The following is a 14,432-nucleotide window of genomic DNA, read 5'->3' as shown; positions in this document are numbered from 1 at the left end:
AACCCCAGCAAAGCCTCTCTGTCTGGATACTTCTTGGTCTTTCTGAGCATGTATTCCTTCCTCCTGGGTATAAGGTGGGACCCTGTTGTAATGAGGGTCTTATGACCGTCAAACAAGGTAGGTCAGGTTACTTTTTTGGGGGTGTGACTTTTACACAGGAAGGCGGATGGAAAGTTAGAGTAATATTTTTAAGTTTTACGTCTGACTTTGGGAGAAAGGGTCTCTGGTTTTCTATGAACTGCCTTGGAGAAGAAGGATTCTTGTTTCTATGGCTAGCTTCAGGGAAGAAAGGGACTGAGAGACAGGAGGATGGGGAAAAAGGCAGAGAAAAACTTTTGCTTCTGAGGCTTTCATTTTGGGGTATGGTTTTCTGAGTGCCAACAATGGCTGATTTTTAAAATAGGCGTACAAAGCCCACTTTGTTAATAAAATAGTTAGTGGATTGTGTATACGAGACACTTTAAAAATGAAAACCTCATTATTTTATGGATAATTAGAATTAGAAATTAATTTACCTTAGTGATACATTGTATTGGGTTACTAGCTATCACTTTCAGTGTTACAGCTTTAGCTGCCTATTGTTGCTCATACAAGGTTTTTTCCTTGAGATCTGATTATTAGTAGCATTTCTGAATTAGGAGATTTCTTTATAGTCTCCAAATTAAGAAGTTGTTTATCTTTTATCAATGGGTGCAGACATTAGAAATTGAAAAAAGAAAAAAGAAAGAGGAATATGTACAAAATTGTGTAAGTGATGAATCCCAATATAACTCCAACTTCCTATGGATTCCAGACATCAAATCCTTGATTAATGTGGGAACGGACCCATCCAGCCATCTAATTCTAGACACTATTCCAATCGACTGTTTTAAGAATCAGTATGATCACATTTGATTAAGTTTTAACTACTCAGACAGTTACAGAGGAATAACTGAATTGCCTGCTCAGGAAAGAATTTTTAGTCACGTATGACTAAGGTGTTTCAAATGAGCAACGAAGAGATCAACGCACATTTGACAATAGAGAGGCCAGGGGTTAGTTTTCATAAAAGCATTAGGAATTACACATGAACACATCTCTAGTTGCTAGGTGCTTATATTTCTGAACTTAAATAGGTTCAGCTTGTATTTCCTGCTTTATTTACCAAATGTATACATATTGCTCTTCTGTGAAATCTGTGAAAAGACAAAGAAAAATACTCCAAATTGACATTTCTGAGTTTTGGAAATGTACTGGTATACTTGATTCAATTTGCGTTTAGCATAACCTGCAGATATGAGACAGGGCTCAAATCACTGGACATTACTGTACCTCAGGATACTTACTGTAAATTATGCCAGTGTTACAGGGTGTTATAAGGATTACATGAGATTAAATGTAAATTGTTTGGAGGTAATGCTTGTAACTTATGAAGAACACAATATAAATGACAGCTCTTTATGCTTTTTGGAAAAACATCCTTCCATGTTCCATGAGATTAGGGATCTGTCCATTGCTGTCTTTCGAGCTCCTCACACATCTCCTAGCATGTTATTGGTGCACCATAAATATTTTTTGATTGACTGATTTTATGAGAAGAGGTCTAGAATTATTTTCTATAGTAGAAAAGTCCATAATCTGTTTACTTATTGAACTTGATTAGATATCTTCAGTTTTCTCAAGTGGTAGAAAAAGTGTGGCGAAATGAAATAGTGTCCACAATACAGTGTTTCAATCTAGCACCACAAGTTTTTGTGGGATGAACCATTTTAGCACAGTGATTATAGCTCAGGCTCTAGAGGCAAATAAAACCTGGAATTGCATTTGGTTTCATACTTTCTTAATAATGTGATTTGGGGCTAATTATTAAAACTCTAAGCTTTGGTTTTATTTATTGGTAAAATAGCTATGAAAATATATATAATCTACTGTGAATGGCTGTAGAAAACTGAAATTAAGTCATATTTTTAAGACCTTTAACAGAATGCTTTTCCTGTAGAAAGTTCTGGCAGATAACTTTGGCACTCCACTAAGAGACTGGACTAACAGCCATTGTTATAGCTACCTTATTCTGTTCCAGAACTGTATCACAACTATTCCATTAAGAAAAGGGAAGGGCAGAAGTAGCATTCTGGGGAGTTAACAACAGAAATTTATTAATTAAAAGCTATAACCAGTAGACCAGTATTTTCTCATGTTTTTTTGAACCTATAGTTAAACTTCCACAGCACATTTAAATTATGTTGATTAAGGAAAGAGTTAAAAAAAAAAAAAAAGAGAGAGAGAGAGAGAATAGGGCAGTGCCTGTAGCTCAGTGAGTAGGGAGCTGGCCACATACACCCAGGCTGGCGGGTTCAAACCAGGCCTTGGCCTGCTAACATCAACAACTGTAACCAAAAATAGCTGGGCATTGTGACAGGTGCCTGTAGTCCCAGCTACTTGGGAGGCTGAGGCAGGAGAATCGCTTAAGCCCAAGTGTTTGAGGTTGCTGTGAGCTGTGATGCTACGGCACTCTAACCAATGTGACAGTTTGAGATTCTGTCTCAAAAAAAAAAAAAAAAAAGAAAAAGAAAAGGAAACATTTACTGTGCTTTGAGCTTCTTTCAAAAATAATTTAATTAATGATCTCTAAGAATTTTCTTGGCACACCTAAAATCTTTGCAGGACACACCAGTTGAAAATCAGTGCAGTGGACTTTAAGTAGATCCTAGTAGATCCACAAATTTTGCCACTTTGGACTTGAAATTAGATGGATCATAATATATTTTCGTAAGTCTAAATGACTGTTCCTCTTATTTATCCCAATTCTATTAAACGTTATAAAGGGACAATTTATATTTTAGAAGATTAAATGGAAACTGTTCAAGCCAATTTTTAAAGCAGCTATGGGGAAGGTTAACTGGGTATGCTGGGCTTTATAAAACATCTGTAGTAGAAATTCATCATGGAATAGTTACCAAATAACCTGAGAAAATATTAGATGAACCCAGACATTTTCTTCTCTTTTTGCCACTAGTTATAACAATTTATAAATTTTGATGTTTCTTTACAATCTCTTGCTCCTGAGATTCTGAGAAGAAAAAATTGTGTTTCATACTCAGAAGTAGTGAAGGAGAAAACTGGATATTCTTATGACTCGGTGGTAGGTAATATAAATCAGTGGCCTCACTGGGAAAGTCAGACTGTCTTTAAGAACAATTTAGTTTGCAGGGAGCAACAGGAATGAAGGTGGAGAGAGAGAAAGAGAAATTTACCTAAGGGCAAATTTCTTACATCCTGGACTCTTCAAAGTGAGTGCAGGAGATTTCCTACCTGTTCAGGGTGGAAGGTTACTGAGATGTAGAAAATAGAGTTTAATTGGATGAATTGCTCCTCTATGATCTTTGGGGAAGGAAACAGTTTGTGGTAGTTTGAAATCTCTAGTAAAATATAGAAAAAGAGCAAATCTGAAGGGTCCTATTGTATCACAGATGAATAAAATTTCAAATTTTGTGAAATGTTAACTAACCATTTGAGGACTGACAATGCATTGGGGGTGGGAGTTAGCTAAACATTAATTGAACCCCATTTAAAAAAGTGCTATACTTCATTTCTGTCAAATTAGTAAGGATGAAATGCTTTTCCTTATCTCAAATCCTGTGCATTCTGGTAAGTATGTCAGCCACATGAAAGTTTAGCTGGAAAATCTTTTATATTCATGTGCGACAGCTCTCCTGTCGCCCAATGCTGACATTACTCACTGTTCCTTCTGTGGAAGTCTATGAATTTTCACTGCTTTCATAGCTTCAATCAGCACTGAAGTATATGCAATATTCAAAATATTTAGTCCATTCTGTTCTCCTGAAACTAGACCATAAACTTGACGGGCAGAATATTGTAATAAAATACTTTCCTTAGAATATGAAATCTAGTCCCAGATCAACCCCCAACAAGTTCAATTGTTATGTCTCAATTTCCAAGCTGATTTATTTTATATAGATAAGTTACAAGCCCTATCCTATGTCTCAAAACTTGTTGGGAGGAAAGGGGAGAAACAAAATAGCATTTGTGATTGCATTGTGGAAAAGAAAAATTAACCAGTTCTATAAATGTATTACTTTATATTCTTTTTGACGATCATATTTTCTTGGCACCATCAAATTACATGAAAGAAAATCTAAGACTCTGTGTTAGCGTTTCAAAGCTAGCACATGAAGTGGCTATACCTACTCTTTTCCTACCGTAACTAAATTACCAATTATCAAGACAACTAATACTTAGGTAGATATGCGTAGTTTTAAAATACGCAAGTACAAGTATCATACTTTTTAGGAGGATGACAAATAATAATCGAAGTGTCCTGAAATTCCAGCTAGATAAACACAAATCTTTTCAGAGAGGAAGATCCATCACAAGTTCAAAAAAATCAGGTATATTATTGAGGCAGTATGAATGTCTTTTGAACTTCTTCCTCATTGTTACCTGGGTGCTAATGGTAGAGGTGTGGGCTCTGCAGTAAGATCACCTGGGCTCCAACCCTATCTTCACACTTACTACCTATGTAAACATACGCAAGTTAAATAGTATCTCAAGTCTCAGCTGCTTATCAGAAAAAGGAAGCCAATAATAGTAACCATGTCACAGAGAAATGAGAATTAAATAACATGATCCATGTAAAATCTTTATACAATGTTTGCCCTGAAAACAATAGTTTATATTTATGTGATGCTTACCATTTTTGTTCCCGGTAGGGGAGGCCTAGATATTGAGGGTCTCCTGGCTTGTTAAAGGTATTTATTGCTACATACCCTTTCTGAACTTACTGTATCCAGGAAATGGATTTTAACAAAAAGATAAAGGGAACCCAGGCAGCCATTACAAAAAGCAGTGGATCAACCCACTTTATCTCCACATGCAGCACATGTAGACAGCCTCCCTATAGTTTACTGGTTTAGCACGAAGTAGTCAGAAGTCAGAAGCTAAGGAGAAAGTGAACATGGTAGAAAACCTAATATATCCAGTCTCTGTAATTTCACTCTTCAAAACCGAAGGCAGACTTGAATTACACCAAGTGCAGAAAGAAACACTTGCCAGTCCTTAAATCACAGCTTCAGTCTTTCACGTTCCTCTAAACATCCTCTTCAAATACAGCTCCCTTCAAATATGTATTTCTTATCTCCAGGATTTATAGATACAGCTTTCATTGCTGCATTTCAGTTCTTAGGAAACTGCACTGTAAATAAGTAAATACAAACTACGTAGCCTGTATTTTTATTTTGATATTTAAGGGAAGTCAAAAAGTAAGCCCAAACTGATTTTTTCCTCATGTGTAAAATTAGCAATTATAATCCAAGGGAGTTAAAGGTAGGGCTAGAGAGCTGGCTTAAATTTCTTTGATTATTACAATATGGGCACACAGGGTATTTTTTAAAAAGTAGATATTGTTTGTTTTGAGAACTCAGAAAACTCTTACATTTAGTGAATCCCAAATCCCTTTTCAATATTGTTGGATAAGCAACATACACGGATTGAAATTTTGCGGTAAGGAAACTTGGGCAAGCAGCAGTTACAGACGCTGGAGAGCGTCACTGGGCCTCTGTCAGGTTTCTTTCTTACTTGCTAAGCTGTCCCTGGAGGGTCATACAGGTGCGCTTCAGTTAGAATTTGGTGTACCCAATAATGAATGCAATGTCTGGATACTCAGATAAAACAGGGTTTGGAAAAACCTTTGAGAAAAATCTGTCTTTTGTTTTTCTTAAACAGTTTTATAGACGTGTAATTAACATACAATAAAACACACACTTAAAATGTACAATTTGATAAAGTGTGGTGTAGGCATAAACTTATGCAACTATCACCACAATCCAGATGCTGAATGTGTTAATCATCTCTACTCTCTCCTGGGGCCATTTTCCAATCCCCTCATCCCAGCAACTGCTATTATCTATCACCCTAGTTTCTCTTTTCCAAAATTGTATTTAGAATCATATAGCATGGACTCTTATTTGTCTGGCTTCTGCTTTATTTGTCCAGGATAATTATTTCAAGAATCTTCTATAGCTGTATTGTCTCAATAGTTCACTCCTTTTAATGGCTGTCTAGTATTTCATTATCAAGGTATATTACAATTTGTTTATCCTTTCATATGTTAATGAACATTTGGGTTGTTTCCAGTTTTGAGCTATCACAAATAAAGCCACTATTGATCTTCAAGTGCAAGCCTTTGTAAAGTCATATGCTTACGTTTCTCTTGGCCAAAAACCTGGCAGTGGAATGTGTGAGTCATGTGGTAAATATACGTTTGACTTTTCAAGAAATTTACCAGACTCTACTAAAGTGGTCATACCATTCTATATTCCCACTGGCCGTGTATATTGGCCCCACATGTTTGTCAATAATTGATAGGATCAGTCTTTTTAAATTCAGACATTCTAATAGGTGAGTTGTGAGATCTTATATTTTTATTTTGTGCTTCCTGCAAAACTAAAGAGGCATCCTTTTATGTACTTATTTGCAATCTATATATCTTCTTTGAAGTATTGTTTTTAAAACTATTTTGTACATATTTTATTTAAAAACTTTTTGACACATAATTATACAAATTTATAGAATTTGAGATGTTTTGATACTGTCTACAATGTATAATCAAATCAGGGTAAGCGGGGTATCTGTCACCTACCCATTTGTTTCTTTGTGTTGGAAACATTCCCATTTTTTTCTTCTATCTATTTTTTAAAATACAATAATTTATTGATAACCGTAGTAACCCTACTGGGCTATTGGACACTAGAGTAATTCCATCTACCAAACTGTATTTTTGTGCCCATTAAACAACTTGTCTTCCTCTTCCATTTTCCAGCATTTTGGTAACATTCTATTCTCTACCTCCATGAGATCAACATTTTTAGCTCCCACCTATTCATCTTTCTCTGCCTGGCTTATTTCACTTCACATAATTTTCATGTTGTTGAAAATGACAGCATTTTGTTCTTTTCTATGGCTGAGTAGTATTCCACTGTGTATATGTACCACATTTTCTTTATTAATTCCTCTTCAGATAGATACTTAGGATAATTCCTTATCTTGCCTCTCGTGAGTAGTTCTGCAATAAATAAGGGCATGCAGATATCTCTTTGATACGCTGATTTCCTTTTGTTTGGATATATACCCAGCAATGAGATTGCTTGATTATAGGGTAGATTCAAGTGTTAGTTTTTTGAGGAACCTCCATACTGTTTTCCATAGTGGTTGTACTAATTTACATTCCCACCAGCAGTGTTCTAGCATCTTAACCAGAATTTTTGTTTCAGCTAAGAGGAAAATAAAGTGAGATTTTTCACAAATATTCATGATGTTTGTTTGATTTCATCTTCCATTTAACTAAGAAAACTTTACAACATGTGAAATAAAATCTCACGTATTGTTTATTTTTCAATTTGAATAGGCATTAGTTATTTGCGTTCTTCATGAAAGTAATAAGGCCTCTTTTCTTTTTTTAAATATATAGATGGTTAGATGTTACAAAAATAAGAATGCATTTTTCTCTCTCCTTCCTTGCTTCCTTCCTGCTTTTGTGCCTGCCTCTTTTTCCTTTTTCTCTTTCTCTTTTTCTTCTTTTTCTCTGGTCCGCTTTATACCACAGCTGATTCCTATTGAGGAGTACTTTCAGAAACAGAGTGCTTTGGGCTTTAGGAGCTCTATTTAAAAGAAAACAGTGCTCTTTTGTTGCTGGTGGGAACATGAGACAATTTTTTTTCACTTTCATGCCAATATTGAGCCTTCATAATTAAAAAAAAAATCATTTTCATATGATGACTCATTACACAGTCATTTACATGGAATAAAGAGAAGGAATTACTGGATGATGAAGGGGGAGCAGAGTTACACTAAATTATTTTCCAGATAAATAAATAAATAATTTTTCATATATAAGTGAATTATATTGGGGAGAGAGAAATGATTATATGTTTGTCATTTCTCTGATAAAATAATGCCCTTTGCACTGACAATGGACCTATTTCTTCATGTTTTCTATTTCAAGCATAGATAAAACATGCCCTCCTCACCTCCCCTGTCCACAGTCAGGGCTTTGGCCCTTCTGGTCATTCTCATCATTACTCCTTGGAAATATCTCTTTATTAGTAACCTCCTATTACACTTTTTTCCCTAATTTTAAATTTTGGTCAAAAATAAAATGTGCTTGGTTGAATGACTAGAACTGAAAAATAAAAAATATGATATGACACCATAAAATAAAATGTGCTTTATTGCTTTGTTTTTTTAAATTTTCCAGCTTTATTGAGACATATTTGACAAATAAAATTTTTTTTAAGTTATACGCTGTGATGATTTGATATCTAGACATTTTGTGAAAACAATCAAGTTAACACATCAATCAACTGACCTAGTTTCCTCTCCTTTTCTTTTGGTTTTGTTTGTGATGAGAACATTTAAATACGTTTCACACATACAATTCAAAGTTGTTGAGTATAATCACTAAAATTATGTTTACTATAAAATTTATTAAACTAAGAAAAATAAATATAAAATTTAAAAATTGTTTGGTATTCTATCATCTTTAGGTACCTGCTGCTAATGTTTTGATAAATATTCTTCCAGATCTTTTTTTTTTCTCTCCCTCTCTATCCATCCCTTCATCTTTCTGTAACTTGCTGTATTGGTCAGTACCATATATGAACATCTTTTCTTGTAATACTTAATTACAAGAAATAATTTTATATTACAATTTATATTAAATTACAAGAAATAATTTCATAATTTTAAATGGCTGCATGTAAACCATTAAAAGGATATACCTTAGTTAACCTTCCTTAAGGGGTCTGTGTTGTTTTAAAATTTTGCGATTATACATTATGTGTTCATAATTGCACTGACTTTTGTTTAAAGGCAAGCACGAAACAAAGTTTATTGAGGAAGAGAAAAATAGGCTTATGAATAAGAAAGCTTACAAAGCAGGAAACAGTCATAGAAAGCGAATGGGCCTCCATTGCCAGGGCAAGTAGGTAAAAAGGCCTGCATTAATTTTCAAATTCTGAAATGAGCTAATGATTATATATCAGGCCATGGAAACCATGAAGTTAACTCTTAGTACTGTATATAGGAAAACTTCCAATTGCAATTGCAACTTGAATTACGAGAATTCTGTGTTTTGTTTCATCTCCTGAGAAATATTTTTATATATTTTTATATTTAGGGGGAATTCACCTTTATAAAAGTAAAACTTATAGATAATAACTGTGAGTGTCAGGAATGAACTAGCTATTTTTTAAATTTTGTTCACACTAAACAGGGTTTTGGAAAGAGGACAAAGTTGAAATCCACTGTCTAGAATAACCTTAGACATTCTAGCAGAGTAGAGGAGGAAGGTCTTAGAACATCAGCATTTACCTTCTGCCATAGATTTTCTAATGGATCCATTCATTCACTTGCTGAATTAAAAAAATGTGTTAATAATTTAGCTGGATCTGGTGGGCACCTGTAGTCCCAGCTACTCAAGAGGCTGAGGCAAGAGAATCGCCTAAGCCCAGGAGTTGGAGGTTGCTTTGAGCTGTGACACGACAGTACTCTACAGAGGGCAATAAAGTGAGACTGTAAAAAAAAAAAAAAATTAGCTGGGTCAAGTGTGGGGCTGGATACTAGCAATACCCCTTGTTTTACCCTCTAGGTTTTCATGGTGCAGAAGGTAGGAAGGGTAGATAGTGACTGCTGCTTGGAAAATTGTGGGTAGCATCATTAAGAACAGGGCAGTGCCTGTGGCTCAAAGGAGTAGGGCACTGGCTCCATATGCTGGAGATGGCTGGTTCAAACCCAGCCCCGGCCAAAAACTGCAAAAAAAAAAAAACCAGGAAATTCTACTGGTTTGAACCCAGTGTACATCCTAGTTTGGGAGAACTCTTTCGGGCTTATCACTTTATGATATTTTACTCAAATCCCAAAATATGTTTTAGAAGCTTGTATGTGTATGGTAGATTAAAAGTCACTACTTAATGTGTTAATTGAAAAAGTGCCAACAAGGGCAGCGCCTGTGGCTCAGTGAGTAGGGCGCCGGCCCCATATGCTGAGGGTGCCGGGTTCAAACCCAGCCCCGGCCAAACTGCAACAAAAAAATAGCCGGGCGTTGTGGCGGGCGCCTGTAGTCCCAGCTGCTCCGGAGGCTGAGGCAAGAGAATCACGTAAGCCCAAGAGTTAGAGGTTGCTGTGAGCCGTGTGATGCCACGGCACTCTACCGAGGGCGGTACAGTGAGATTCTGTCTCTACAGAAAAAAAAAAAAAAAGAAAAAGTGCCAACTAAGGCTAGTCCTGAGAAGGAAGAACAAGATTTTAGCCCACTGCTTTTCTTCTTGCCCCTTCTTGAGTGTGGTCCACTTTCGCAGGTGTGTCAGGACACAGTTGCCTTATCAAGCTAAAGAGTCGAATTCAGCACATCTGTTTGCCTGCTGTGATTGCAGGGTTTTGTCAAAAATATCTGATTTTTAGAGTACTACAATATATGTCCTATTGACATACACAAAGAACAAGAGAGGAATTCTTGTTGTCCAGAGGTTTTATTTAAGCTTCTCAAACTTTAATAATATGCATAAAAATTACCCAGCGAGCTAAATGAGGAGTAGAATTGTGTTCATTAGGTTTGGAACAGGAATTGGGATTCTGCATTTCTAAAACCCTTCTAGATAGTGCCAACACTGCTGATTCACAGGTTACACTTTGAGTAACAAGAATGTAAGCTGTCTTCCTGCCAGTGAGCATTCACTTTCTTTAACTGCTCCTATTTGTTTGCAGCTACAGTGATGGTCCTAAATAGCATGAGTGTCAGCTGGAGTGCTCGGATCCAGATTTTCCTAACCTTTTGCAAGCTCACAGCAATTCTGGTAATTATAGTCCCTGGAGTTATGCAACTAATTAAAGGTATGGGCTGAAACGTAAATGCTTTTTAAAATACGTATCTGCTTTTGGTCTCTTTTAACACTAACTTTTGCTTATAGTAGCAGAATCCTTAATTAGTTTCTGCTTGTGGAACTTAAATTCTATACTGTCATCTAATTGATTTGAAAGCCTGCTACACTGTGGATGAGTTGGTATTCACAGTTGAATGGCAGCAAGAGGATTAAGACTGGGCCAAGCAACAAAATAAGGTATCAGTGAATTCTCTCAGTACAAACTGGAGTGAAAAAATCTAAGTGAAAAAAAAAAATCTGCCATTTAGTTTTAACTATAGATAAATGTATCTTCTTATCTTTACTTTAAATTTGTCTAATAATATTAACAAAGATTAAAGGCAGATATGTGAAAAATAATAAAAAATGATTTTTTTTTTTGCTTTCTCATAATTATTTATTTTACCTTGATAGTGGTATCCTTAGATAGCAGAATCAGACACGGGAACATCATTCCTAAAAACTAAATATGTTATGACACTAAAAATAGATGTAAAAAACTTAATTTTATTGCTTCATTATTTTAATGTAAATTTTGCATTTCTTCAGAAATATAACATTTTTGAGATTTGCTTTATAAAGTTTACTACATAATAAAAAAAGAAGTTAAGTGGTGAAATTTAGTTTCAGTGTTTTAGTGGAAATTGCTGGAATAGAAAGAGGTCCACATGAGATATTTAATTAGCAATCGCCACCATAGAAGGAAATGAACCAGAACATGAAAAAACATTGTAAAAGAGTGACATATAACTTGGGCATCCTGAGTATTTAATGTTTACATTTATACTGTCTGTTCCAAGAAAGAAAATTTATAGAGAAATTTAATGACATTGCAGGAGGAGAGTTACACAAGGCAAAAGAAAATGCCAAAGTTCAGCAAAATCATTTCTGTGGGTAGAGGCATTAAACAGTAAAAAACACTGGAAGACCAGCCACTCTGTAGCTGGGAGAGGGAGATGCTCTTGCCCATTTAATAAGCCTGGTGGGAGATCTCAGAGCTCTGCTGGCGGAAATGCTTTTATCAAATTCAGCAACCTCAACGGGCACAGAATAAACAGAACAGAGATTTTGAACACCAGAGCTTGCACTGAAGAGAAACCATGAGCTTGCTCTTCTAGTTCACCTGAACCTCCACAGAGCTGGTCTGCTCATATTGTACATTCGTTCGGGATGTAGGCAAAATAATCTGTTTTGTTGGTGCTTTCTTTCCTTGGGCTAAATCTTTAGTCTTTTATAAGGAGCTCAGAATCTCTAGGTCATTGGCTCTTCTCTAGTCTCAGTTTTGATTAGAAAAGATGATAAACCAGCCCTGAAATTAAGATCTGTTTTCTTCCTTTTTCTGTTTGGTGTAAGATGCTATAGGGAACATTATAGACTGTAGTGGATTTTTGCCACTTATTTGCACAAGAGTCAAAGTTCGGTTGCCCAGTTGATACTGTACTGCAAATTCCTTAAGAGCAGAGATCATGATGTATCTCTGAATTCTGTTTGACAATTACAATAGAGGGATATTATTATTATACAATAGAGTTAATTATTATGATGTCAGTGTTTAAAGTGACCAAGCTTTTTTATGATGTCACCCAATGGAGAAATTCCTTGAGAACATTACCATATTTAATATAAATTGTAATATTTTGGAGGTTATTCTTAGCAGATATATTTGCTCTATTGCTATGAAATTGTGACTTTATCACAAATATGATCACTTATTTTGAAACTCTAGGAAGATGGAGACATTACTAGTAGAGATTATACTCTATTCAGATCCTGAACATAGTTGTAATCACTTATAAGTATTTGTTCAACTTTCCTTTGAATGTTTTGACTTTCATCTTCCTGAGACCTCTGATATTCAGACAAAATATTTCTGAAGTTTAGAAATAAAATTCCTCCCTTTTGTGAAACTTCAAAATAGCATTTCTGAGGATTGGTACTTGTAAATCAGTCTTCACAGAGTTTGATTTTTCTTATTGATTATTTGGTGCTACACTCTTAGAAATATTCCCCTTTGATGCCAAAGAGATTTAGAAATCATGAAAAAAAGAATATTGAACAGATTTTCTTTTTGAGACAGAGTCTCATTATGTCACCCTCAGTAGAGTGCTGTGCATCACAGCTCACAGCAATCTCCAACTCTTGGGCTTAAGCTATTCTCTTGCCTCAGCTTCCCAAGTAGCTGGGATTATAGGCGCCCACCACAACGCCCGGCTATCAACAGATGTTTTTATCTGAATTTCAGTATTTATATTTTTCTCCTATAATACACAGAAATGTTTTAGCAAAATGGGAATTTCTAAATTCACCTTACTACTTTAAAAAATGACCTATGTTTAGGAATTATTTACTTTGAGGGAAAAATTACTTAATGTATGAGTCAACATTCTTCATTTTTGGTCCCATGCTCACACATGTTATATCAATATATGATGTGTTGGATGGTGCAGGCAACAACTAAGATTTGCCTTTGAAGTTAGAGTGTCTCAAATACTTCACCCACTTCTCACACCCCTTTCATTTAATTGCATTGAGATCTATTTTAAAACAAAATTACATTTCCCAATGAATAACTTGCTTGTTTCTTTCAGAAAAAAGAAGCCTTTTTTTTGCTGCTTGACTATTAACTGACAAAAGTAAACCTAAATTGCTAGTTTTTAAACTATTCAAAAGATATGCAAGAAGATATGAATCCTCTGCGATTCATAAAATAGAAAAATATGTGATGAATAAATGCATTCAATCCACCAATTGACACATTTTTGAAACATTTATTTTAAAGTTTTATATAATTATGTTTTCTTTTTTTCTTCTTTTTTTCCTTTTAGTTCTATATAATTATGTTTTCAATGTTCCTAAAAGGAAACCATACCATTGTGTAGGCCAAGGCCACAGGGTCAGTGGGCTTCTTCTGTAAAGGTCCAGATAGTAAATATTTTCAACTATGTGAGTGATATAGTCTCTGTTGAAATTACTCAGATCTGCTATTGTAGGGTAAAACCAGCCATGAACAATACTTAAATGAATATGCCTGGTTAGATTCCAAGAAAACATTATTTGTAAGAGAGGCTTGCAGGTTGGGTTGGCCAGACGGTCCTCAGTGTTTTCAACCCCTGTTCTGAGCGACAGGTATCTAATGAACAACACATGGTAAACAGAATCACATGATGGAGAAAAGTGGTTCTGGGGTTTCCTGCCACCTTCTCATTAAGGATAGAACCTTGGATATTTCTTTGTAGTCAGGCAGTGCATTATTTTTACTTTTAATATTCTATCACATTCCTAATGACTATAAGTTACAGAAGATTTTTTAGTCCCCTTTCATGGTCACAGTAGAAGCACATTCAAACAAGGGATTCTTTTTCAAAATGCCATTTTCATCTTTGCTATAACTTTAGTAAAAGAGAAATGTGAAATAGTGTTAATGTGATGAATATACTTACTGGACTCCTTCTCTAGAATGGGTATAGTACTAATAATAGAGCAGGTAATGGGTGGAAAGTAAGGAAATCTAGACCTAAA

General features: G+C 35.2%; 1 protein-coding gene across 1 annotated transcript in view; it reads left to right on the top strand.

Annotated features, from left to right (window-relative positions):
- Nucleotides 1–14,432, top strand: part of SLC7A11 (solute carrier family 7 member 11) — a 70,474-nt gene that overhangs the window by 8,163 nt on the left and 47,879 nt on the right. The window contains exon 4 of the mRNA XM_053581348.1: nt 10,759–10,884. Coding sequence (XP_053437323.1) covers nt 10,759–10,884 — 126 coding nt within the window. The remainder of the gene's footprint in view (nt 1–10,758; nt 10,885–14,432) is intronic.

This window comes from Nycticebus coucang, chromosome 1 (genome assembly GCF_027406575.1).
Source record: "Nycticebus coucang isolate mNycCou1 chromosome 1, mNycCou1.pri, whole genome shotgun sequence".
Lineage (NCBI taxonomy): Eukaryota > Metazoa > Chordata > Mammalia > Primates > Lorisidae > Nycticebus > Nycticebus coucang.
Note: the sequence above shows the minus strand (reverse complement) of the source record. Positions and strands in the feature narration are given on the sequence as shown.